Genomic DNA, 27,751 nt, shown 5'->3' on the forward strand with positions numbered 1-27,751 from the left:
TCTGAGACCACATGTAATTTATGTGCCAAAGAGTGTAAGACACTGTTGTGTTATGCAAGGTGATGACAACTTGTGAGCTGCAAATACAGTTCTGTGTAAGTTGATTTGCAGTAGACACTCTGTCCCAGGGTACCATCAACTTTTTTTCTGACCATGACATCCAGGAATGGTAAAATGCCATCCTTCTCCACTTCTATTGCCAACTGCGTATTGGGATGGAGCAAGTTCAGATGCCAGAGAAATACAGGCACTGTCTCTATTCTGTGGGGCCACACCATAAATGTATCATCTACTTACCACCAGAAGCTGAAAGGTTTGAGACTTGCCAACTGCAGTGCTTCTTCCTCAAAGTCTTCCATTAAATAGTTGACCACCATGGGAAACAGAGGACTTCCTATGGTGACACCATACATTTCTTCAAAATACAGATCACTGAATAAGAAATAAGTTGAGGTAAGCACATATTTAAACGCTGTCACAATGCCTTTCTCAAACTGTCTGCTGATAAGCTCTAATGAGTCCCATAGAGGTACTTTCATAAATATACAATGTCAAAACTAACTAAAAGATTCAACAGTTGTAGCATACGCATCTACGGGTGCCCTATGAAGTCCTCTAAATTCCAGATATGGTGATCACACTTGGCTATGCAGATATGGTGATCACACTTGGCTATGAAAGGCACAACAGTGTAGCAAGATGTATGGCCAGAAAATAAATAGGAGCTCTAACGTTGATCACTATTGGAAGAAGAGGAGTCCCATCCTTACGTATCTTGGGTAGGCCCTACAGTCTTGGGGAAACTGCAGCCTGTTGGTGTAGGCTCTTAATGACTTTAGAAGGAATAGAAGTCTTCTTGAGAAGATCTAATGTTTTTCTCTGGATCTGGATCTTGCCACTTGAATCGTCTGTTCGCATGCAACAAGCAAGATCATCGAGCAGCCCACAACCTTGCTGTTGTATTCAGCTCATGAGAGAAAGATGTTGACATTCCCCTTGTTGGCAGGTAAAATTACAAGGTCTTTGTCTGCTCTCAAGTCTGACAGAGCTTTCCTTTCTGCTGAGCTGGTGTTAAACTTTCTTGGTGTGGCTTGCTCTATTCCAATATATAGTTCACAGTGAAAGTGGAGAAGGATGGCATTTTACCATTCCTCCACGTCATGGTCAGCAGAAATGTCGATGGTATAATGGGATGTAGTGTCTATCACAAATCAACTCAAATGGAGCTGTAGTTGCAGGCCACAAGTTATCATTGCCCTGCACAATGCGATAGTGTCTTATACTCTTTGGTGCATATAGCACCTGCAATCTTAGGTGCCGACAGTCTACTTGGTGAGCTACAAGGCTTAAGAATGCTATTCCAACAGGATGGCAATTCCGATAAGACAGATATGCCATGCTTTCTGTTCAAAGCAAATTCAAAGAACAGACGTTAATGAAGATGAGGAGGCACCCATTCAACGGGGTTCTTGCCCTACTTTTGTGGCAAGTCTTCAAGAATAAAAAGAACCCTAAAAAGGCACATCAAGTGTGTTTTTTGGCCACTAGCAAAACTGAGGAATTTATTGTGCTTGGTCGAAGATGACCATGGTCTTAGGGAATGTGGCATGTTTAAGGTCCCACGCAATGTGGAAAATCTTATATTGGGCAGACAAGTACAAGAATGTTGCGTTGAACAACATTCGTCATACACATCTGGGTCAACCTGATAAATCAGCACTAGCAGAGCACTACCTGAACAAAGGGCATCATATGTTTTACGAAAAGACTGAAATTTTATCCCCGCCATGATCTTTCTGCGACTGTATTATTAAGGATGCCATACACATCCATACAGCAGACAGTGTTACCAACAGTCACGCAGATTTTCAATTAAGTGTTGCCTGGAATCAAGCACACTGCCATTAAATCAAAATAGGGAAAACAAGAAATTTTTATTTATGGCTCGACGCAACGCACTGATGAGATTTAATTCAGTTTTTAACCACAGGAGCATCTGGCAGCACAGCCATTGCCCACAGCACGTGCACAGAAGACCTTTCTACGGCTTCCAGCAGGGGGCACTAGGAGTGCCGCTTTCCTCCAACTGCAAGCGTTGTCCCAGGCACGTGAATTGGCCACTCCCGGCCTGCTGAATTTCAACACTGTCACACGATTATCATCTACCACACCTTGCAGCAGTGACAGCGGCAACTACCACTACCTGAAGATGTTAAGCAGTTCCATTGTTGAAATAATGTGCAATTTGTACAAAACAATCCAGTGGCAAACCCAAGAAGTGTATCTGCAACACCTCTGTCGGGAAAGCATGAAAGGTCACATATAAAAGTTGCTTTGACTGCAATCACTGTGATAAATACACTAAATTATGATCATACATGTGTACATAAGTCATTTTAAAGTCGCACATTAACCTTGTGTTAGAGGAACATGCACAATTCACAACTTAGGCTAACATTGTTCTACATTGCCATTTATGAAAAATGCAAGACTTTGAGGGGGCATACCATTTATTGTACAGGGAACACCTTCAATTATACATTTTACAGATATCATACGCATGTCATTTTGAAGAGAAACCTTGAAAGTCTTTTTTCATGTATATCGCCACAGCGTAGTTTGGTAATTTGACGACAGTCAGCGCTAATCGCAAACATGGCGAGTTCAGATGCGGAGCGAGCTTTCTGTGTGTTGGAGATCGACAAAAGCAGCTGTTCAACAGATGTTTAGAACCAAGTATGGTAAGAAGCCACCAACAAGTAAGGCCATTTACCACTGGCACAACAAATTCATTATGATGGGTTCCTTGTGCCCGGCAAAGAGAAGCGGACGTCCCAGTGTGAGTGAAGTGAATGTGGAGTGCGTACGAGAGATGCTCATAAGGAGTCCAAAGAAAATGGCACATTGGGCATCCCACGAACTCAAAATGGCTCCAATGACAGTGTGGATAGTCCTACAACAGAAGCTGTCTATGAAACCACTCAAATTGGAGCTAATGCAGCAGCTCAATGATGAAGACAAAGTGCAGAAGCTCAAAGCTTATGACAAAGACAACAGTTTTGAGTTTTGTTTGCAGTTGCAGCAGTTGAATGATGAGGATGGCACTGTTGATCGTTTAATGTTTAGCAACCAAGCCACTTTTCACACTAAGGGGAAAGCGAACAGGCATAATTGTCGAATCTGGGGTACAAAGTCCATACGAATGCACTGAATTTGAGCGTGATTCCCCAAAGGTAAATGTTTTTTTGTGCCTTGTCATGTCGAAAACTGTACAGGCCATCCTTCTTCGCCGACAGCACTGTCACTGAATATTCCTACATGGACATGTTGCAGCAATGACTGATGCCTCAAATGCAATCAGACTCTCCATTTACCTTTCAGCAGGATGGGGCTCCACTCCATTTTCATCGTGAAGTTCATAGGTACCTGAACATGGGGCTGCTGTATCGGTGGATCAGCCATGCTACAGACGGGGACAGCTGTTTCATGAAATGGCCTCCCCGATCACCAGATCTCACTCCGTGTGACTTTTTTCTGTAGGGACGCAGTCAAGATCTGGTGTATATACCGCCTTTACCACGTGATGTAGCAGAGCTCTGGGAGAGAATAAGGGAAGTTACTGCCATAGTCGACAATGCCATGCTGGGACAGGTATGGCGAGAATTCAATTACCATACTGACGTCTGCCGGGTCACTCATGGTTCACATACCAAATGTCTGTAGAAGTTTCTCTTCAAAATGCAATAGGTATGACATCTGTACAATGTTCAGTTCTTGCGCGATAAATAACTGAAAGTGTTCCCGGACTTTATGTACACCCTGTATTATTACCTAACAGAGAAATCTTCAAATGGTGATGCCATTGTTCGATTAGGAAGCCTGGCATTCTACATACTTGAACCAACAGACAAATAACTTAGCTAAATCAAAGCTAGCTGATTGGTAGAATGGTTGCTTTTAAAAGCACATGGCAGGTTTCCATCCCCATTCTCCCTCCCAATCTGGGTTTGAACAGCATCACTGATGCACTTGCCATCAACAGAGCATTTAATCTCAATCTTACTTCCTTGTATACTAATACAGACTCACATTGCAGAAAATTTAACAGTTGAGACAGTGGACCCTACCTGTGCAAGGAGAGCATTAAATCTCAATCTTACTTCCTTGTATACTAATACAGACTCACATTGCAGAAAATTTAACAGTTGAGACAGTGGATCCTACCTGTGCAAGGAATAGAAAATTGCATTACACCTGCTTATATCCTATCAGAGGAAGTGGTAACCACACGTACATAATATGAAGTTTTGTCGTTATGACCCAAGGGAGTACTTTCATATTTTATGCAGCCGGACTGTGTTGATATCTGATGATGGCAGTACGGGAGGTCACAGAAACTTTAATTTTTATGATATCATATTACTGAACAGCCAGCACTTGGGAACGGTATGTGAACTTCCAGACTGCAAAGAACTACAATAGACTCTTGCTAATCCGGCCATTCCTTGCACATATGGGTGCCGGATTAGTGGAAATGCCAGATTATTCACAGTGTCTTAAATTTAGTGTAAACACAAAGTGATTGCACTTTATTAAAGCCAAAGATATATTCATTTTCATAGAAAACTCAGTTCTTTTGAGTGTCTACCAGTACATATGTGACAGTATCACTCACTATGAAACATGTCCCAAATTTCTAGTCATCACAAAAATGATAAGCGAAGGCAGTATGCTTTATCAGCATTACATTGGTACTGCATGTTTCTGATTGTTGCATAATGTACTCTGCAGATTCAGAACCAGCAGTGTGAGATATCTTCATGTTCTATCTTGTTGTGTCCTTTTCATCATCACTTTCCTCATAACTTTCCTGTCCGCTTTTGATTATCTCTTTGTCAGTTGAAGTTTGGTCATAACTAGTTGCTTGTCCAGCACTGTACTCAGCAGCATTGGCTTTCTGCAAAGAACCTCTGCTCAGCTTATATCTAATTTCAATTTTCTGCTTGAGGTCTAGTTAACATGTTTCCTTCTACAAACAATGATACTTAACTGTAACAATTTCAAACATGTATAATATTGTTTAACATTGTAATTGAGCAACAACATTGTTGCACATGAGCATTCATTATTGAATGTGTCATTTCTGCTTCGATGACTTGAGACTGGTTGTCGGTGGACTACTGAGAGCCAGATAAATGAGAGTTTAGTGTGCTTGAGTCACACCATACATTAGCCCAGATAATGCTCAATAATAAACAGACAAGCATCAAATGTTGTAAGATTATTGGCACTTGAGTAGCTGCACAGAGGTACACTACAAACTATAGTGGCAGGTGTTATAAGAGGTGTGTTGTGCATCATGAAGGCATTTCCTGTTGAAATTTTAAGAGTGTATCTCCCAGGAGGAGATGGGTAGGAAAGGGAGAAAAATACAGTGGTACCAGAAGAACCCTTCACCACTCGCTTGTACAGTATAGATGCAGATGCACTCAGAACGAAATCCTCAGTTCGCTAATGATATTACACCACATCTAGCATGTTGTTGGCCAGCTGAGAGTCTGGGAACATTTACAGCATACCATAGGGTTCTGCTCACATGGCTGAAGAAGTGTACAGGTGTTCAGTTGGTACTATCATATAGACCCTAAGGCTGGTATCATTTTCTATATTGGCACTGAACACATTTGCAACTGTACTTGATATGCACTGATGAACTGCTCATTGCTGAACAACATGGGAATACATCATACATGAAATGGCACATGTTGCAAAACTCTGACAGAATACTGTCAAGCCCCAAGCCAGCCACAATATTTGCAATCTGTTCCAAATTACAGGTGTCACCCATTCTTTGACATCATTATTCATCCAATATTTTATCAAATGAACACATGTATGGTTGGAGTTGCCACCAGTCACTTTCAATGAATTAAGGCATCACATGAATACAGTTTGGTAATTAATATGCATAGCATTTTATGGCTGGTTGTACAGCATATAGAGGCTCTTTTAGCTTAATTTTATCACGTAAAAATATTAGTACCACAAAGAAAATGTCATATACAGTATGTGATGATTAATTTAATAATTAGTTTCATGTTCTTAGTCCAAAGATCTTTGGGTGCTGTGATTTTTACTGGCAACTAAGTCCTGATTGTTCTTACACAGCTGGACTCATTTTGTACCACCCAAGAGTATTTCTTTCTTCTAATTTCTTGTAGACAAATAAATGTATGTGAAACCAGATACTCTGCATGCTAAACACCGGAAAATATCCATAAAAGATCTGAGAAATACACAATTTACAGTGTCATAATCCTTACTTTAAATTAATTTTGTTATCAGTTGTGAAAAGAAAAACATTTATTAAACCTCTTGATACTGTGTTTTCAGATAAAACTTACTGAAACAACAAATGAAATACTATTCTTAGCAATGTATTGGACTAATAAGTTACACTCACTTTTCCTCCACAATTGTCTGGTTTCCTTCTGTTTCTTCAATTATAATTTTTTCTTCTTCTGCAATCAGCAGTTGTGGATTATCCATTAATGCTGCTAAATGAGAAGAACCAATCATTACAACATTATGTTAAGCAGAACATTCAAAGTAATATATTACATTGCCTGTGGTTAGCAAAATAATGGTAGCTCATACAAAATATCAGAAAAATATTTATAACTTTCATATTTGGAAGGAAAAGATCACAAATGATCTATTGGCTACATCCACACAATTAAAAAGTTGGTGACTATTTTCTTTATTTATGAAATAAGGAACAGAGATGGCTTCAAACAGATGAACTTTTGATGCTCCTGTAATTTCTCTCTCTTATCCAGAGGAAGCTATTGCAATACGCATCTGAAAGTTAATTCTAAATTTCTCGTATGTCTATGAATATTCCTTAAATAAAAAAATTACAACCACTGCCAATTGTATTTTTTATTGTAATATTTTCTTTACCTATGTTACTGCTTCATTATCTTGTTACATTACATAAATGTCTATTTTCAGCTGTGCTCAAATTATGAGCAATTAAAAGAATCAGTTTCCTTAAGACACTATGACCAAAGACTTTACTAAACAGAGGATACAACACACACAACAGGGGACAGGGAGCAGTGTGTGTGTGTGTGTGTGTGTGTGTGTGTGTGTGTGTGAGAGAGAGAGAGAGAGAGAGAGAGAGAGAGAGAGAGAGAGAGAGAGAGAACAGGTCGGAGAAGGGGGGAACAATAAAGAGTCATATGAAGCCTATAACTCGAAAAGACAGGCTGATGAAACACCTCTCAAAACATAATTGGTGTAACTTTCTGGCTTTTTTTTTTAAGTTGGCACTCATGATGTCATATCAGTGCAAATATCAGACTAACAAAACATTTTGCTATAACTTTCCTTGTTTCAATTACATGTCCTCATACTCTTTCCACTGACTGTCATATATTTCATTTTGGCATGTAAGTCAGCTTGTTAATTTATGTTGTCAAAGTGTAATTCAAAGTTAGTTTACCTAATGTAAGGAATATTTGTGGTGGGTATGAATTGAGACAAAATATCAATTAAGTTATTTTATTATGAATAAATAATTATTCTGAATAACTTTTAATATATGAACAAAATATATTTTTGCAATAGTAAACAAGTATAAACATATAAAAAAATGTAACATCCAAATTCTGAAATAAAATTGGTTTTATCACAACTTACAATATCTTTACACATCATATTTTTTCAAAAATTTTCTGTATGTTCCACACTAAGAACAGTTCAGATCCATCAAGTACAAACATAATTTTTGAGATTTTCAGAACACTGTATGCAGAACAACAACAACAACAACGACAACAACAAGTGTACAACATAAAATGTGCTTTTGACATACACAATTTCTGTAAGCAGCAAAACTACTAGTACAAAGGTATGACTCAATCCATCTGCTACAATTGTATGAATCTCAGATGTAAATTATATTTTTGTAAATGACTTAACAGTCATTCAAATTTACAAATTGCAACAAGAATGTATTCATCAAGAAAATTGTAACATGTAAGTTTACTTATTTTTTCCTCAAAAAATATTAATTTGCATAAATTAACATTAGGAACAATTTTATCTGTACAATGTAGTAAAATAATTGTAGAAGTACTATTGTATAAATTTAGCACCACGAGCTTGGTTTTAAGGGCTGCCTCTCATGTAGCAAGTTATTTCATAATGAAGATACTATGGAACTTGTAAAAGGTGAGAAACAATTTGGAGAACAGATTAGCACCTACATGCAGACGCAGAGTGCATAAAATTAAACTACTGTGACTTGGCTAAAAGTTCAATTAAAGTAAAAATGGTAACTCTCTATCTTACCTCTCAGCTTTTTTTGGTATGATTGATTAATGGTGTGCTTTGAGGTGGTTTTCTAAGTTGTTGATTCCAATTTCAGTTCAATATTTCGACAATCGATCCAGAGATCTTTCTGCGAGTACACATAGCAATTCATTAAGACAACTTGGTCGTCTAAATATTATGCACAACAATATACCAATGAAAACAATCAATTATAGACAAAATTATTTAATTGTATAGATAAAACAAACCTACTCACCAAGTGGCAGCAGAACACACACATAAAAGATGGTAGCAACTGGCAAGCTTTCGGAGCCAGTGTCTCCTCCTTCAGGCAGAAGGGGAGTGTAGAGGGGTGATGAAAAAGGACTGGAGAGGTCTAGGAAATGGTATAGAGTTTGGGAAAGTCACACAGAACCATAGGTTAGGGGAGACTTACCGTGTGGGATGAGAAGGAGAGACTGAATCAGTCTTTCCTTCTCATCCCGTCCAGTAAGTCTCCCCTGACCTGCGGTTCTGCGTGACTTTGCCAAAATCTACCACTTTTCCTAGATCTCTCCAGTCCTTTTCCTTCATTGCTCTTCCTTCCCCTTCAATTCTTCTGCCTGAAGGAGGAGCCACTTGCTCCAAAAGCTTGCCAGTGACAACCACCTTTTATGTGTGTGTTCTGCTGCCGCTTGGTGAGTAGATATCTTTTATCTATCCACTTAAATAATTTTATGTATAAAATAGTATCAGTAGCTTGCCTGAACAGCCAAAAGCACACCATAGATCTCTGTATTCCATATTTTGCATATTTTTAAATTACCTTTTTTTTTTTACAAATTAAAAAATTAACTTAAGTTTTCAAAGGTGTTAAAGGGAAATGCTAATTACAGCGACTTCCTCTGGTATCATGTAATCCAGAATTTTCACACTGAACTACAGATTCAGAATATCCCCATAAGACACTTGATGCACTATAAATCTGATTCCATAACAAACCCCACAGCTACTTGTATCCATCTCCTCATGAAGAACGTGCAGTCTTAAGAGCCTCAGGATGCATATGCATTTCCTACATAAAAATATTCCAAATTGGAAAACCAGCATTAAATTTACTTCAGCAGTCACAATCTGATCATTTATTCCTTGAATGTTATTGCTACAGACAACTTTCTTACAATCTCCTTCACCCATCTGATGTATTATACTAATAAAATTAATGTGTAGATGATTATGTCATGATAACCCAAGAACTTATACGAGTGTTCTTAGTCAGGACTATTACATAGTGAGACTATAAGATATTCCTGCTTTTGATGTTTGTCCAACTGAATTACTAAGTTCAGATCCTCATTAGTTAGGTCCTATGGCGTATCCATGCCTTTCTCCATACCGCTGAACACAATACATTCCCAGTAACACCACCTGCTTATAATTTATAACCAAAAACTTTTTGCCATTATCTATTAGGTGAGGCTTGGTGGCATAGTGGGCAAGTGCAAACTACAAATACAAAATTCCCAGGTTCATTTCCTAGTTGGTCCATGATGTATTTTGTCACTTACTACCTCTTTCACTATTGGCAGTGATTTCTTAGTGTGAAAAATGCCTAGTTGCCCTATGATTTAGAGTCCCCCTTAAACTACGGGTCCCCCATTTCTCGGTAAGTTGCTTGAAAGGCTGGAGGAAGATAATGGCATACCAAAAATAGGGCAACTCTTAGTAAAGCACTATGGTGCTCCAACTAACCTTTAAGTTGAGGATAACTTCATCTTACCAACTTAATGCACGCATCATTTGGGTCAGCAGATGCTGTCAAAAACTGAATTGTGTGCATTGAGTATCCTTACCTAAGTAACACATAGATGTAGGTGTTTCTATCTGGGTATGGTCAGTAAATAAAAATGAAGTATTTATAGTGTTTCATAATGTACAGAGTTCATATAAAAATTAGAAACCTTTGAAAGTGAATACATGCAGATACTGTCTAAACAGAAATCCAGGAGGAATACAAGTGGATTGTGACTAATTTGAATGTTAGTGGCATTTTTTCACATGAACTCATGAAAAAATTACCACTAGCCTTATCAATGAGTTGGAATCACTCAAGACAATCGTGAATTAAACTTAACAGAGGCCTCAAATAAGCATATGTATTATTTACAAAAATAAATAAAAGAAAGCAAAAGGAATCCAAAATACGATTCCCTCTCTGATGTGTGCAAGCACACATGTACGTGTGTGTGTGTGTGTGTGTGTGTGTGTGTGTGTGTGTGTTCTGGTATAAATTGGAATAGTAGTCTTTTCACACATCCGTGTTCAAATAACATTTTATAAAGGGAAAAGCCATATTTAAATCGGTTTTGGGAGCTTCGAGTCACAAAAGCTGCTATTAGCTCAAACCAATTTTCGTTTATGTATCTTGTGTTAACATTTATTCAGGGGCTGCAAAATGGAATGAATGTTGCAATGTAGGATGTGTAACACAACATTATACAGCTGGAAGGCATGTGTTTTTTGACATACTTGCAAAAAAAGAGCAGGCACAAAAAAATTGTAAGAGGTCTCAACAGTTGGTCAATGAATTAGATACCAACACTAGCTAGCTTATCTTAGCCAAGAAATTGAGAAAGGAAATGATTATTATTCTTTTTCAAGGAATTATTCTGGCTTTTCTCATATCAATTTCCACAAATTATAGAAATTAAAACCAGGAAAAAATTGAGTTGCATTTCATAGTTGGCATTCCACATTATGTCATTCTATTATTTACAGTGTGTATCTTTCTAGTACATCAGAAGGTTAAAGAAAAATGTCTTGAGACACAAGGGTGTTAAACATAGTATACAAGCATATATTACATTTTAATGTTGTGTTCAAGCAATGTATATGTTATAATTGATATTAACTCATTATTTAGATAAATTCTTGCCCTGTAATGTAAATCTTATCTCTGTACTATTGATGCTGTAACCTATTACAATTTGTGTTAATTCATTCTTAATAATGTAATATTGGGCCTGTAATTAGCAGGCCATAAAGGTTTTTGCTCTACAACTGTACAGCTATTTATTTTTAGGTACTCTCATTTATATCATCAGCCACCAATTAACTAAGTAACATTTAATTGTAAGTGCTGACACACAGCGTAAGTTAACATTTTATGTAGCTCTCATTACGACTCGGAGCTCTACACGTTTTCAATCCCTTTAGTTTTCAGAGAGTGGTTCACCTACATATTAGCATCTTTGTGGATGCTCATCAGCAGGTTACCTGATGGTGGTATCATAATACAAAAATAAGTTTGTAAAAAATAAACAGTAGAAAATTTGCAGTTTGTTTGTTTTAACCCTTAAATAAAATATTTTATATGATGAAGTAATGGAACAAACCATTAATACATGTGAAAGTCATGATAAATTATTCTCATTCAGATTAACACCCTAGAAATCTGAGATTTTCAGTTACCATGTCTAACGACATCATTGTCGACAGGATGTTAAACACTTATCTTTCTTTCTTTTTTTGGTCCCGTTAAAATAATTACTACGAAACTCTCATAAAGGCTAATGAAAATTCCTTGGTGGAATATACAGGGTGGTGCAAAAGTTTCTGTACAGTAGGTTAAGAAAAAACAAAAAAGTAAAAGCAAGATGAAGTACAGTACGAAGTATTATCAAATGGTATAATTACGCCTCGTCAAATTTCTATATGATGCAATGAGAAAAAAGACAAACACAGTAATCAAAATAGTGAATTGTTGAAATGTGATCTGCAAGACACATTTACAGCTGTAGTTTTCCAAACTGTCACAATGTTAAAGAAAGAATTTTCGCATTAAAAACATTTTATAAAAGTGGTTCTACTATAGTTGTTAATGAATGGAGAAGACACTTTAGATGAAAACCACCATCTAGACAGTGCATGATACACGAGATAGGTTTGCAGAACGTGGATTTGTTATGGATGCACCAAGATCTGGCCACCAATGATACTAACAACTGAGGAAAATGAATTGCGGGTTTGTTTAGCTGTGACCCAAAGTCTGCAAAAATCAGCCAGACAGTTAGCAACTGAGCTGGAGTTATCATGAAGATCAGTGCAATGACTGTTACACAAACAGAAGTTTAAAGTTTACATTCACCATTTACGACATGGGTTACTTGAAGGTGATCCAAATTGACTTCTTCAGTTTTGTGGATTGATGCTAACCTGTACAATAAAATTATTTGCTCTGACAAGGCCAATTTTAAGTTAAGTGGATAGTTAACAGACATAACTGCACTTACTGAAATATTGACAACTAAAAGACTTCATACACGACACATTTCATGATTTGGACAGTGATACCACACTATGCCATAGAGTATATAACAGTGTTCCAAAAAGACTTAAAATATGTGCTAATGAAGATGGAAAACTGTTTGAATGTAACAAATAATTGTAGGTGCTGCGTGTATTTGTAATAAATTTCATCTTTTGTTTAAATCAGTGCCCTGTGCCCAGTGACTTTCGCACCACCCAATATTTAATAGAAGAAGTAAAGGTAAAATCTCACTGTACAGTTAAGACATTCAGTGTTTAGTAAGCATATAAAAATGATGTCCTCCTTCAGAATACACATTCAGACACAGTACCTGCAGGGCTACTTTGTCCCAGCAAACTGCATTGTACCTAAACTGCAGCTCTTCTGGCCAACACAATGAAACAATACATGTATGAATGCATGCTGGAAAGTAATGCCTCTGAATTTTTTGTTCTGTTCTGAACATCAGTTGAGGTATTATATGTCACACACATTACTTGGTAGATTTTCCTGATTTGCTGACACAAGCTTCAAAGCCTCTGCCGCTAGAGGGCTCTGAGTGGTAGTGTGTAACATAGCTACAGTAGTGCATGAGAAACAGTGTGCTGTAATCAAGTTCCTAACCACCCACACATGGAGCACCCTCTCTCTCAGCTTAACAATGTGAGACCACACATGAGCACTGCAACACCTGCAACAATCCAACACCTTGGGCTCGCTGTCACTGAACATACGCCAAACTTAAGTCACATCCAATTTTCATCTGTTTTTAAAACTTACAGAACATCTTTGAGGACTTCACTTTGATAGTGAAGCAGGGCACAAAGTCCAACATTCTACAATGATGGTATAAACAAACTGGTCTCTCTTTGGGAGAAATGTGTTTGTTGCCAGGGTGATTAGCTTGAGGAGTGAATATGTAGACAAGAAGAATAAATATGCAAAATGTTAATAACGTTTGTTTTATTTAGAAAGCTTCAAAAGTTTTCACATAAAAATTTAGGAGGCATTACTTTTCTGCACGGCCTTGTGTATTCCATATTAGTTATCTCTTAGAAAGGACATCAGCAGAAAGCTGAACAATGTTTTCAGTCTTGTCAGTGTGCCTCTTGAATATTCAACATCTCAACTATATTGGATTTTTATCTTTACTCCCCCTATTACTTATATTTTGTATTTTTTTTCTTTTATCAAGTCATGAACAGACGCAGCAAAGCTCTAATGAGTATCTAATGGTGAAAACTTATGTGGTGTCCCTTTGCATTTTCTTGACCTATAAAGGACGCACATATGTCAAAAAAGTCCACATTCAGACATGATTTCTATTCTATAACATACATTTTTCTTTATATAAACAGTGAATCAAAAGTTTTAGTTCTAAGGCTTAGGTTTCGAGTATTTTTACATCAACTCTGAAGGAGAAGATGATAGTATTACTGTAGCAGTTTCTCTGCATTAAAAAAAATACTGTTATATCATGTGACACACACACACACACTCAAAATTGTGCACCACACCACAATACCACAACCAAAATAAGTGCGATAGAAACTAACCTGCACAAACAATATACAAAATGTTTAACATAAAATAAGTATAGCACTTTCCGTCATGCAGCAACTATTACCCACAGCAGCCTATCTGACAGGTAACTGCAATGGAAGACAATTGCAAAAAAAAAAATGAATAAAATCAGTCTGTATGTGTTTCTAGTTCCCTTACTGTAAAAAGAGACATTGACTGACACATTCATGACAGTAGGTCCCAAAACCATAGCATCAGAATCTGGTTGTATTTGATTTAAACTGGAGATACGCATTTCCTAAATATGTCAATCAGCTTCATAGGTATATCTTATATGCCTCAAATCTACATGTTCATCCTCCACTTAAATTTAGTAAACCTGTGCTGAGATCCATATCACTCTTAAGTAGTTCAATGATGCGGATCAGCAGCTGATTCTCCTTACAATAGCCCATTAACATTCTCAAGGTCAATATGTACCTGTCTGCCAAGAATATAACACAAGACACACAAATTCTGTGCTCACTTTTCATTTTGGTCTTATACTATTCTCCTTTGCTCTCTGCCTTCGCAAAGTTTCTTTGAGTGTTCAAAAATCTTACAAAATAGACTTAAGCAATGAGAAGCAGCTCTTTCAACCAGCTTATTGTACACAGGAAAAGTAATACACAAACATATAATCTCAACCAATACATAAAAAGCATGAAACACTTACAAATAATTTTTAAGCTTTATTTGGTATCTGCAATAAAATCTAAAAAATTCACTGTCACTATTACAATAACCATTTTAAAACAAATCCTAGGACACCATGCAAGACTTCGCATATAAATACGCCAAAATATTTTCTCTCTATATTTTATTGTAAAAAAGATCACAAATGACTAAATGTTGATCTCTATTATCCCTGAGTGTGTTGACTAAACACAAAATGCTGCTGACAATTGACTAACATATGGGACAAATTAACTACAATGTGAAAGGGGAGTTAGTGTCATTCCCCAGAAAAAAATTTGTTATACCAAATGGGAAAAGGTACTTTATTAAAATCACTGTTTCCTGTCTAAATCAGTACACATCCAAATGTGCTGCACTGAAATGCTTCAAATAAATTCTTCAACAAACAACCTACACAATGTCATGCAGTTACAATCCTGTAGAAAAGCACAATATTGACACTGCAGGTAACATTTTTCTGTGCAACTAACACATTTTTGGCACTGAAAGCAGAAAAGCAAAATTTGACATGCAAATAAGCAGAACACTTCCTTTCACATTTTGTTAGTAACAAACATATTGCAATTAATCTAATCAAAATGAGTTTTTCTGAGAGTACGAATGACAAAATTTCCACAACACCAGGTCGATGCTCGAGTTTTATTGCAATTTGTACAATGTGGCTGTAATACTGTGTGGGTGACTGGATCATGCAGTACGTTACCACGTGACAGATGACCCAGGTCCACTGCAGCAGGGAGCATGGAACAAAACAATTTGTACTTTCAGTACCAAATATGATGCAGGTCATGATTATTATTTATGCTGTAATCTGTATGACAGTAACTTTTACATGAGTATTCACATCACCAGGCCAACAGTGCAGCTGCCTCCAAATAGCCAAATATGCTTCCACTTTCAGTCTAGCTAAAATTATTTATTAATAAACAAGATTTCTTTCTATAATAATATTCATCACATGGTGGCTGTTTTGACATGATATATATCACTAGAAAAACCAGGAAAACAAGATGTAGCGTAATCAGGGAGTCAAGATACACTGCTAGTTTAACTTGTGGATTTTCTGGTTGCATTTATTTTTTATTGTGGTCAGGAGTAACTTGAGAATGAAATGATACCAACTGCCATGAAAGATTCAGGTTAGTATTTAGGAAAAACAGTCTGCGGCTCATTCGGAATGGTGTATGTGGTTGCTCAGGCTTCGTACTGTCCAATTCTTTTACAAAGCTGATAATATTTTATTGAAAACTGAGCCATTCATTTGCATAAAATTTAAACCAATGTTTGTCCTACAGTACAACGCAGTAGCAACCAGTGGATGAAAAGTTCATCCCTTGCTTTTATGGTTCTTATTAATGTCCTCCGTTTTGCAGGACCATGTGTGCCACAGATACTCAATCACTGAACAAATCACAGTGTGCTTAATTCACAGAATGACAATTACAAAACAATAAATATAAACAAGAAATTAGTGACAGTATATACTTGTCAGCAACATGCAGCAAAAGGCTCTAAACTACTGCGAGGCACTCTAGGAAAAAAATAAAAAAAATTATGCAATAGGAAAAAACCTTTTCTTTCGGATTTGAAAATCTAAGGTTTGTCAATTACTTATTTCTGCAAGTAGCCTGGTGCCATTATAACCTGCAAACTAGTGTATTTCTTCAGGAGCAGTCTTCAAGGATATGTAATCCAAGAACAATTTTTTTTTCTGTCGTGTATTTAGTGCATGTATGGTGCAGTTCCTTCTCAATGAACTCTTGTTATTAACTCCAAGTCTACTCCCATAAAAAAGTTTGTGTACAGGAGTGGTATCGCATTCAGTAATGCAGCCAAAAGATATCCTAGCAATTAGCAGCCACAGGGAGCTAACACGAGGGTAGATGTCGATGTGTAAAGTCCAACAAAATGGAAATTTCTGGATGGAGCAGTATTCCCATGAGAAATAACTACAGCAGTTTCCCAAATGTATGCATTATGGCAACCAACTGTTACACACTATGGAATTACCATACAGAGCAACAAAAGACTGCAGCCTTTCAAGAGAAAAAGATGAACACTGTAACAGCAAACCTCAAAATTCACTGCACCACTATATAGTCTTACAGGTGTCTACTATGTCTTCCACCAAACCTTCTAGAAACCCATAGTGCATCATCAGGTCTTTCGCCAGACTCTCTCACAATATCCCATATCAAGGTGGTATTCAGTTTTTGTCATTGTGATGAACTGCTTGTGAACATCTTATTCACATATCTTCTATTCCTTGTACCAAACAGATTCAGGCAGAAATAAATCATAACTTTTTTTTTAAATTTTCTCACTGTTATTCTGTAGGAAAGTTTTTGTTAAGTAGTTATAAACATTCCAAGGGGGGCGGTGGCCATCACAGACAAATAGTAGATCAACCCCAAATCAAATGCCATTAAGAAAGACAGACAGATTAAGATTGTACCTTTGATTACGTTTGACACTCTACACTCTCTCGTAATCCATTTGATTTTCTTCTACTGAATTCCAGCTGACTATACATTATCATTTTAAATTTTTAATTATTCAGTCAAATCCCAGATGAGGAAGAATATTTTGCTAGCTTACCCAGTAACATCTCATCTCAGAATATAGTGAACTTAAGCTTACACAGTTTATATTCAGACTGTCATTCCAGACTCACCTCTAAAGCAAACTGCAACCCCCGTTTTTCCCTCCTATGCCGTATTTATCAAATCCATGGCATTACACTCTTGGTCAAAATGTGTTATGGCATATTAACACATTCAAAACTGACCTCAAACGTTGTTGACAGGGCAACTGAACTCTTGAACTTAGCACATTTTTAAAAGAAAAAAAACATAGCATTGTAACATTAAATATGAATGGGTGCCATATGAAGTGTTCACACCTCCTGCATCTATTCATAAGAATATTTTTATTGTATATTGTAAATAGAAGACATTCTAAATATTTTTACCAAGTTGTGTTGCCCAAAAAAGTATGTACCATATTTATGCATAATTTTCCTCATTATGGTATATTTTGAAACACTATGGCATACAAACAGCAACATCACAAACAGGACACCACCAGGATGATTTTTTTCTAAGCAGTTGGTACATAAGCCTGCTTTTGGGAAGGCCTAGAGAAGCAACAGTGTTTTTCCTTGCTGTATAGCATAAAAGAACTTACTAACTTTAAAGCAGTAGAGGGTACTTCTGCCCATATTCATTGTTTTTTGACAAAGACAGAGTACATCAGTGCCTATATCAAAAGAGTGAAAGAATATTTCTTCTCACTGCCTGAATTGCTAAGTAGCTGCAAGTTTTTATGCACAATGTGAGACAGATTCTAGTGATAATCTGGCAGACTGACAGCACCGAAGTTCTTCTTAGGCTCCATTCATGTTGCGTTAATAGCTGTTGCATATTTAACTGGTACAGAATTGTGAATATATTTGGTAATCAAACATAACAACTACATCAAATGGAATGAAAGGAAGATGATCATTTATTGGCATCGCAATAATGAACAACATAGATTTACTGAAACTTGAAAACTAGAATAGGAGTCCATAGTCTTTAAATTCCCGACCGGCTGACACCCCATCGCTCAGCTCAAACTGCTATGGATAGAAACTTGAAATTTGGACAGGACATTGATCTTATACTGTAGGCATTATTTAAGAAGGGATTTTTCAAAATTCTACCCTTAAAGGGGTGAAACAGGGGATGGGAGGTTTTTTTTTTTTTTTTTTGAAAACATGTCACTATTAATGCCTTTTTCAAGCTAGAACTACAAATGCTAGTATTTAGTTTCTTGGTTGCAAATAAAGAAACATGTGTTTCAGCATTTTTGGAAATTTAAGCCCTAGGAGAGAGAAAAAGTGGCTGAAAGGTTTTTTGAAAACAGACCATTATTAAACCACAACTAACATCTTTTTGAAGCTGCATCTATGAAAATTGGAATTTGATTTCTCAGTTAGAAATATATGATTCAGTGTTGTTGGAAATTCAATCCCTGAGGTGCTAAAATAGGGGATTAAAATTTTTATGGTAATGTTTCATTACAAAAGCATTTTTGAAACTAAATCTCTGAAAATTTGTATTTGGTTTCTCGGTTAGAAATTTAAAAAAAATATATACATTTTTTGGAAACTCAACCTCTAGAGTGAAGCAGTGTAATAGGGAATGAAAGTTTTTATGAAAATATTTCATTATGAAAGAAAGCTAAATCTAAGAAATTTTGTATTTGGCTTGTTGGTTAGGAAGGGGTAAGTGTTTCAGTGTTTTTGGAAATTCAAGCCCTATGGGAATAATCTAGGGGATGAAAGTTTTTATGGGTGTATTTAATAAAGAAAGCATTTCTGATAGAAAATCTCTGAAAATTTGTATTTGGCATCTTTGTTAGAAACAAAAAATGTGTGTTTTTGTATCTTTTTTGGAAATTCAACCCCTAAGGGGATGAACATTTTTATGAAAATATTTTGTTATATTTATATCTAAAAACAAAGATGATGAGACTTACCAAACAAAAGCGCTGGCAGGTCGACAGACACACAAACATACACACAAAATTCAAGCTTTCGCAACAACGGTTGTTTCATCAGGAGAGGAGAGGGAAGGAAGGAGGGAAGGAGAGGGAAAGACGAAAGGATGTGGGTTTTAAGGGAGAGGGTAAGGAGTCATTCCAATCCCGGGAGCGGAAAGACTTACCTTAGGGGGAAAAAAAGGACAGGTATACACTCGCGCGCACACACACACATATCCATCCGCACATACACAGACACAAGCAGACATTTGAAAAGGCAAAGAGTTTGGGCAGAGATGTCAGTGGAGGCGGAAGTGAAGAGGCAAAGATGTTGTTGAAAGACAGGTGAGGTATGAGCGGCGGCAACTTGAAATTAGCGGAGGTTGAAGCCTGGCGGATAACGAGAAGAGAGGAAATACTGAAGGGCGCAAGTTCCCATCTCCGGAGTTCTGACAGGTTGGTGTTAGTGGGAAGTATCCAGATAACCCGGACGGTGTAACACTGTGCCAAGATGTGCTGGCCGTGTGTCTATCGACCTGCCAGCGCTTTTGTTTGGTAAGTCTCATCATCTTTGTTTTTAGATATATTTTTCCCACGTGGAATGTTTCCCTCTATTTTGTTATATTTAAACGCATTTGAAGCTAAATCTATGAAAATTAGTATTTCACTGTAAAGAAATATGTGTTAGGGAGCAGTAGTTTGAATGGCTGTATCACCACAGGAACTCAACAGGCAGGATTGAAAAAGACCTCTGACTCCAGCTACCAGAATAATTTTTTGGTCAGAATCACATTCGGAAAACAACATGTTTCTATGGCCTTAATTAGCATAAAAAGTTTACAAGATGTTGCAATTTGTGGGCAAAATAAAAATTCGATTAAAAAAATATCTGTGCAAACCATACAGCCCTCAAGAGCGAAGCAGCAGGCACTAAGCTAGTTTGGTGTATACTTCAAAGAAAATAAATTGCCTCTATCAGTTAGGGAGGGTTTTATTAACAGTCACATAAATCTCTCTCGTTCTCTTAACTTCACAATGGTGTACTACATTTCAAATTATGAGTATTTTTTCTATCAAGTACACAAAGGATATAGTTGTTGATTAGCATATTTCCCCTGCAATATGGCAGTGGATTAGGTAGGTTCTTAGAGCGGCAAAGTTCTCGTAACATGAAAGTGGTTCTATATACAAAACTTGAAACCTGTATTGCACTTTAGCTTCGCTCAACTACAATTAATTCATCCCAATTGCAAAGTGAACTTATATTTCTTATGTTAATGAATATGATTTACACAGTACAAACGAACAGAAATATTGTTATTTTTGTTATTTACTGATAACAGGAAACGGTATCAGCTGTTTCATAACATTAAATTGTGAAGTTTTAAATTCTGTAATTATCAGGTTGACATTCATACTATGCAAGAGGAGAAGATGTCATAAGCAAATGAATGTTCAAGTTAAAACTGTAAAAGTAATTAAGAAATTGCTGGAATATATAAAAGATAACTTAAAAACTAGATAATTGTATAACAACAATAGAATTATAATGACAGTATGTAAATTTCATAAATCACATTGTAATCAAACTATGAAATGTATTAGTTTTTTGGTGCAAACACTGCCAAGGTTGATGTCTGCAAAATTATTTACATCTACATCTACATACATACCCCACAAACCACCATACAGGACATGGTGCAGGGTACCCTGTGCTACTGTTAGTCATTGCCCTTCCTGTTCCACTTGCAAATGGAGTGAGGGAAAAAATCACTGTGTGTATGCTTTCATAAAAGCCCTGATTTCTTTTATATTGTCTTTACAGTTCTTACACGGGTGGCAGTAGGAGTCATCTGCACCCTGTTGCAAATGCTGGTTCTAACACTTCCTCAACAGCATTGCACAAAAATAATGTCTTCTTCCCTCCAGGGAGTCCCATTTGAGTTCACAGAGAATCTCCATGATTCTCATGTATTGGTAACGAATCTAGCAGCATGCCTCTGAATTACTTCAAAATCTTCCTTTAATCTGACCTGACAGGTTTTCAAACACTTGAGCTACACTCAAAAATGGGTTGCTCAAGTGATCTGTATGTGGTGTCTTTTATAAATAGAACAACACTTTCTTAGAATTCAACCATTCACTTTCTTAGTAAAAGCAATGGTAGGGAAAAAATTGGAGGCCACACACAGGAGCAACAAGATGTGAAGCATGGTCACTCATATTACGCAATAATTATATAAATCCTGCAATAATTATAAAAATCCTCAAGAAAGATAACAAAAAATCATAGTGATAACTGCCTATAGCAATTTATTTTTATTTGAAACATTTACAACAAAGGACATGTCAGAACTCAAAAACTCTGAATTAAGGACTTAGGAAAAAACTACGATGAAACATGAAGTTCAATCTCAAGTCAGTCATGATAAGTACTTATTACTGTGTTTCCCACTCTGAAGTATATTTTTATATAAAGTGTATCAAATCTGTTGAAGTTTGGATAATGCATTAACTGTGTTATTAATACAGTCAAAGAATGTGGAGGTTGCACCTCTTATGCTGATACTTATCTTTATAACTTAAAGACAGCTACCGTTGAGCCTACAAACCCGCAATTAGTTGCATAACTGGAAAAAATTAAAGATTTTCATCATTGTGAACTTGAGCAGTTACTATAAGTTTACTGTTACCAGTCACCGTGACTGGTAACAGTACCGTAGAGCCTACAAACCCACAATTAGTTGCATAACTGGAAAAAATTAAAAATTTTCATCATTGTGAACTTGAGCAGTTACTACAAGTTTACTGTTACCAGTCACGGTGACTGGTAACAGTAAACTTTTGTTTCATTTAATGTCAATAACAGACACGGTAAAGCCTAACCTAAAATGTTTGCATTTAAAGTTACGCAGTTACATTTCACTTAACAAGTAAAACAATTTTCTTAGATTAGCTGCACCCAATCTTTTTATAAAATCTTTTGACAGTTACCTCCATTTTTATGACTACCATTCTTTTCATGCAAAACCTCACTCCCTCTAAAAAACTGTGGTCCTACAAAATATATACCTCCTCTGATGGACATGTACAACACAAAAAAAAAAAACAAAAAACAAAAAACAAAAAAAAAAAAAAAAAGCTTGCCAGTACCTATACTTTCTGCAGTATCCAACTGATCACACTTTTTTCTCATTCTCTTCTTATTTCAGTTTAGAATTATGGAATACCTTCTACACCACAACTAAGTTAACAGATTTTCAAATACCATGTGCTGTTGACTACTTTTTGTTTAAACTCTCTTCCCTGCCCTGATGTAATTACCAAGACCCATATTACTGGGAAACTTCCTTATTATTTCCTGTCTCTATTTGATTTTACAAAGAATTCTGTGAATATGTAGATTATTCAGCCCTTTATTTTCAAAGCAAACGTCAACTTTTTCTTGAAGTTATTTGATAGTGAAAAGGAGACAACATCATTACAAAATATAGGTCCAATAAGAACCTACAGTAATGAAATGTGGCCCTTTCTGTCTGTGGATTGCATAATGATTTACGATGCAAGGGTGAAATATCCCAAGGCTTTTTACAGATGATGCTTTTTCCTTAATGAAATTTTATCAGAATAAAGCATTTTCTTAAATAAGTCTAATAATGTAATAACTGGAAATCCATCTCGAACATGAGAATATATATGACATATATGTCACATTCCATGATCCAGCAAACATAACAACTACATTTTGATTGGAGGTTACGTATGTAAGAGGTCAACAGTGACAAAAGAGACTTCAACAAATATCGTCAAGAGGTGCTAAGTAATAATCAGAAGAGTCATTACACTCCTTATCTTGGTTGGGAGACAGCATTACAGGTATGTATAAAAGCCCATTTGTTTGCAGTTTTAAGGCTGTTACGATTCTTCCCATCACCCCCACGTGTAGCAACAGACGATGGGCTGAGCACACTGGAAACCAGCCCCCCACCCCCGAACACCCTCACTGATCACTTTGCCGGAGGGCGAACTTAGATGGCCACATTTCCCGTATGCCATGCACACTGAACTGTCATTCAAGCAGTCCCTTGTTCCGCTTCTGAAGAGGTAATACACCCGGCCATGCTCTCAGCAGCTCGCGCACATAATGCCACATGGCTCGTGTCATCGTCTGCTGCATTTCACTGGGATATGCGTGAACAGCAAGATTCTTACCCAACGTTCAGTGTCAGTGTTCTGTCAGGGTTTGTTCAAGAAGAGGAATGCTACTGTATCTTTCTGAGCCACCTTCCTGAGCTGTGCTCCTCGAGGTGCTTCTATTGACTACAGGTGTATAAAGCCTGATGCTGGATGCCTGCAGTGTAGTGCAGTGCACAACAGAAGTACCACGTGAGTTTATTACTATTCCATCACTGGCTGTTTTGGCACTCCCCTTCCTGCTAAGTGTCCCATTGAAGCGAGTTTTCCTGCGCTACCAGATGACAACGAACAAGGGCTGTAAGCCATTCATGGTCCGCCTTGTCCAGAGATTCCACCTCGAGCAAGGGCCCTCCTTGATTAAGAGGTATTAACTCAATGAATTTTACTGTAGTTGTTAGCTTTCAGGAATAATGTCTCGGAACCAGTCCATCCAGCTCTTCCAGCATGCCCCATTAGTTATTGTCATCTTCTTTAATTAGCACACTATTTAGGACACCATTTAGGCATGAGTCCCCCTTAGGAGTATAGAAGGGAACATAACTCATTCCTTCACTGGTGACCCTCTCTAAAGCAAAGCACTGAATCTCTTTACCGAAACATCTCGTTTTGCTTTTTATTATTTTGATTAGCACACCCCACGTGGTCACAAAATCTGTTGCCATTAGGTTGACTGGACGCATCCCGCTCACACCTCCACCCACCCCTTGCCTTCCCCACCCTTCCTGCACCAATCCACACATGCCATCCCTCCGAACACATCACTGCTCCCTTGCTGCACCCCTCCATGCATACCCACACTTTGTGATTACCACCGAACCTCTCGCACCCCTACCTGTACCTCTCTGCGTACGCTGTCCCCTCGCATGAAGCACCACACCCCAAAGTGCGGGTGCGCAGATGACAGATGCGTGCCTACACAGGCCATAGTGTTACTGTGCAGCTTACTGAACACTCCTCCCCACAATAGAACATGGCAAAGATTGTATTGTGTTGTCCACACTATGCATATTCCACCTACCTTCTTCTCCATAATATTGCTTACCAGAACCACTCCACAAACCACAACACACTATCCGCACTCTTAACCAAAATGTTGCTGCCCCATGTTCCCACCCTGACAGTGGTCATGCTCCACAGGCTCTCCAGCCAGCAGCCCCATTACCCATCCCGTCCCAGCATCTATGAGCACTTTGGAGGTGTCGGAACTCCACATGCACCTGTCAGCACTACATACCCACTTGACTCAGCTGACCTCTGACCAACAGGGCAGTGTGCCCACCACAAGACAACTCTGCAAACCCTCCCCCAAGTTATGCAGCCTCTCACTTGCCCCCTACAAACCATGAGTCACACACATGTGGTTTGCTTTCATCGAGGCAGTTATCGCAAGTTGCTCTGTCACAAGTGATGCAATGAAATTTGGGATGGTGGTGTTCACCTCGACCCGCCCATAGTTGCTCAAGTACGAGATGTTATATCAGTGACCACACAGATCCGTCCCTGTTGCTCGATCACATCTGAGCGTTGTTGAACTGCACATTCTCCCCAAAGGGCTGCTGCTAAACTGCTGGCTGATTCACCTTCCCAACCCCATACAGGCTCCCTGGCCTCATATGCCCATTTATCGTTAGACGATGCAATGGTCTTGGCCAATAAACTATTCGAAACACTGAACTCACTCCTCCACTCCCCCCCCCCCCCCTCCGTTGGTGCAGCTTGGAACACTGGCTACCGTCCTGCGGCTCCGGCCAGCTATTCACTCACCCCACCCACGCCTCCACATGCGCAGCATCACTGGCGTCACCTGCCACTAACAATCCTCTGCTCAGCATGCAGGCCTCTACCAGATACTAATGTGCCTGAGCTACAAAATGGCAGCACCTACCACCACTTACATCTGCCACCAGGTGATGACTGCCCTCAGACACGTGATGCCAACCCAGGAAAAAACAGTTGTCCCCACCCATGTGGTTGTAAACCCCCCCCCCCCCCCGACCTGACAACCACTGTGAACTAGGCACAGCTTCCTGGTACCACCAGAAGTTTGGGGAGAATACAACCAACTGCAGACTTCCATGCTCCTGGTCCCCAAACCCTGGCAGCCATCGGAAGTAGGTGCACCCAGCCACTGTACCAATTTACAGCACCTATTCATACAGGATCTGAATGACACTAGTCCCCCTGTCCACTACCTCAGTGACATCAGCTCCAACTTATCCAAATTCCCCCTTAAACTACTTCTAATCCCCCCACGCGTCCCCTCCTCCTCACTGCCACCAACAACTGAGCCATCCCTACTTAATGGGGTGCATACTTGCTCACTCGATCTAGGCTTCCAGCATGAACTCCTGTGCACCTTCAAGGTCGTGGACAGTACTGACCCCATTCTGGGTGCTGACTTCCTCAGTCATTACAGGCAACTGGCCGACTTAGCGAAGCACCATTTAGTTGACAGCGCCTCCGGCAGGAGCATCTGCTGCAGCTCCTGCCCTGCCATGTGCTTCACTGTGAAACAGCTGGCAGTTTCAGGCCCAGCGCCTTGCAACTCTCCTCCTCATCCAGTCACCCAGCACCCTTTGGAATCGTTCAGCATGACACTGTGCATTATATCGCCACTAACCCTGGCCCCCGGATTTTCTGCTGTGTCCGCCACCTCCTCCCTCACACGCACAAAATCGCACAAAAGGGGTTCAAAGAGCTGCTTGCCACTGCCATACTTCACCCTTCCAATAGCCTCTGGGCTTCAGCTCTTCACTTCACCCTCAAAAGAACGGTTGCTGGTGCTCTCATGGTGATTACCGTAAACTCAACGACTGCACCATTCCTGACCGCTATCCGGTCCCACTCTCCCCCACCTATGATATTACCATATCTCAGGAGCTGCTGTCTTCAGTAAGATATATTGCACCAAAGCTTACACACAAATCCCAGTCGCCCCAGAGGACATTGAGAAAGCAGCTATAATCACACCTTTCAGCCTGTCTGAGGGGACATAAATGACATTCGGCCTCTGCAATGCCGCACAAACATGGCAGCGAATTTTGGACAACAACCTCCACAGCATTCCATGTTGTTTCATCTACCTACATGATACACTCATCTACTCCAGAGACCCAATTGAACATCACCAACACCTACGGGAAATTTTTTAGAACCTACAGAAAACTGAAGAGATCCTCAACATGCCACAATGCATTTTCAGTGCGAGCGAGGTTGAATTCCTTGGACATCCAGTATCTGCTGCTGGATCCCACCCCCTCCCCAACGCAGTACAGGCAGTAGCAGGCTTTCCACACCCTATTAACTTCAAAAGCCTCCAGCATTTCATTGGCACTCTGTGGTGATAAAAACAAAGGCAACAAGATGGTCCCATGGACCCATGCCACGACAGAGAGCTCCAAAAAAGCAAACTGGGACCTCACCAATGTGGTCCTTTTGGCCCACTCCCACCCTAATGCCCCTCTTTTAATAGGGGCGGATGCCAGCCACGTGACTATTGGAGCCATCCTACAAAAATACATGGACAATGTCTGGCAACCACTTGCCTTCTTTTCATCCAAGCTCTCTGATGCACAACACTGCTGGGGTGCATGTGTCTGTGAACTGCTCACAGTCCAGAAAGCCATCTGCTATTTCTGATTTTCAGTCAAGGGACACGTATTTACAATCTTCACAAACCACCACACCCTCGCCTCTGGTTTTTGCAGGAAAGACGTAGACCAGATCTCACCTCGACAGGTTAGGCTACAGGAGTATATCGCACAATTCACTACCAACATCCAGCACATTGCTGGCATCAATAACATTGTTGCAGTTTGCCTTAGACACTCCTGCACCATCACACACCCCTTAGACTACATTTCCCTGTCCACTGCTCAAGAAGGGGACCTGGATCTAGCTCACACCCTTCAAAATGTAGACTCTGGCCTTAATCTTCAGCTAAGATCCATACCCGGCTCCAATTATCACCCTCCCCCTCCCCCTCCCCCTGCACCCTCCTCCATCCCACCTTCCGAAAACTCACATTTTTCTGCATCCGTGGCCTCGCACATCCAAGCATCCATGCTTCTGCCACTCTTTGAAACAACACTTCGTCTAGCTGGGTATCAAACTTGAGGTGCTTCTATGTCTACAGGTGTA

At 38.8% G+C, this 27,751-nt stretch overlaps 1 protein-coding gene across 7 annotated transcripts in view; it reads right to left on the reverse strand.

Annotated features, from left to right (window-relative positions):
• The window catches only part of LOC124776699 (rho guanine nucleotide exchange factor 7), a 134,303-nt gene that overhangs the window by 5,213 nt on the left and 101,339 nt on the right, over nt 1-27,751 (reverse strand). For 6 of the 7 annotated variants that reach the window (XM_047251810.1, XM_047251804.1, XM_047251807.1 and 3 more), the window contains one exon: nt 6,464-6,557. In XM_047251810.1, the coding sequence (XP_047107766.1) occupies nt 6,464-6,557 (94 nt within the window). The remainder of the gene's footprint in view (nt 1-6,463; nt 6,558-27,751) is intronic. The other variant, XM_047251809.1, reaches the window with a different exon arrangement.

This window comes from Schistocerca piceifrons, chromosome 2 (genome assembly GCF_021461385.2).
Source record: "Schistocerca piceifrons isolate TAMUIC-IGC-003096 chromosome 2, iqSchPice1.1, whole genome shotgun sequence".
Classification (NCBI taxonomy): domain Eukaryota; kingdom Metazoa; phylum Arthropoda; class Insecta; order Orthoptera; family Acrididae; genus Schistocerca; species Schistocerca piceifrons.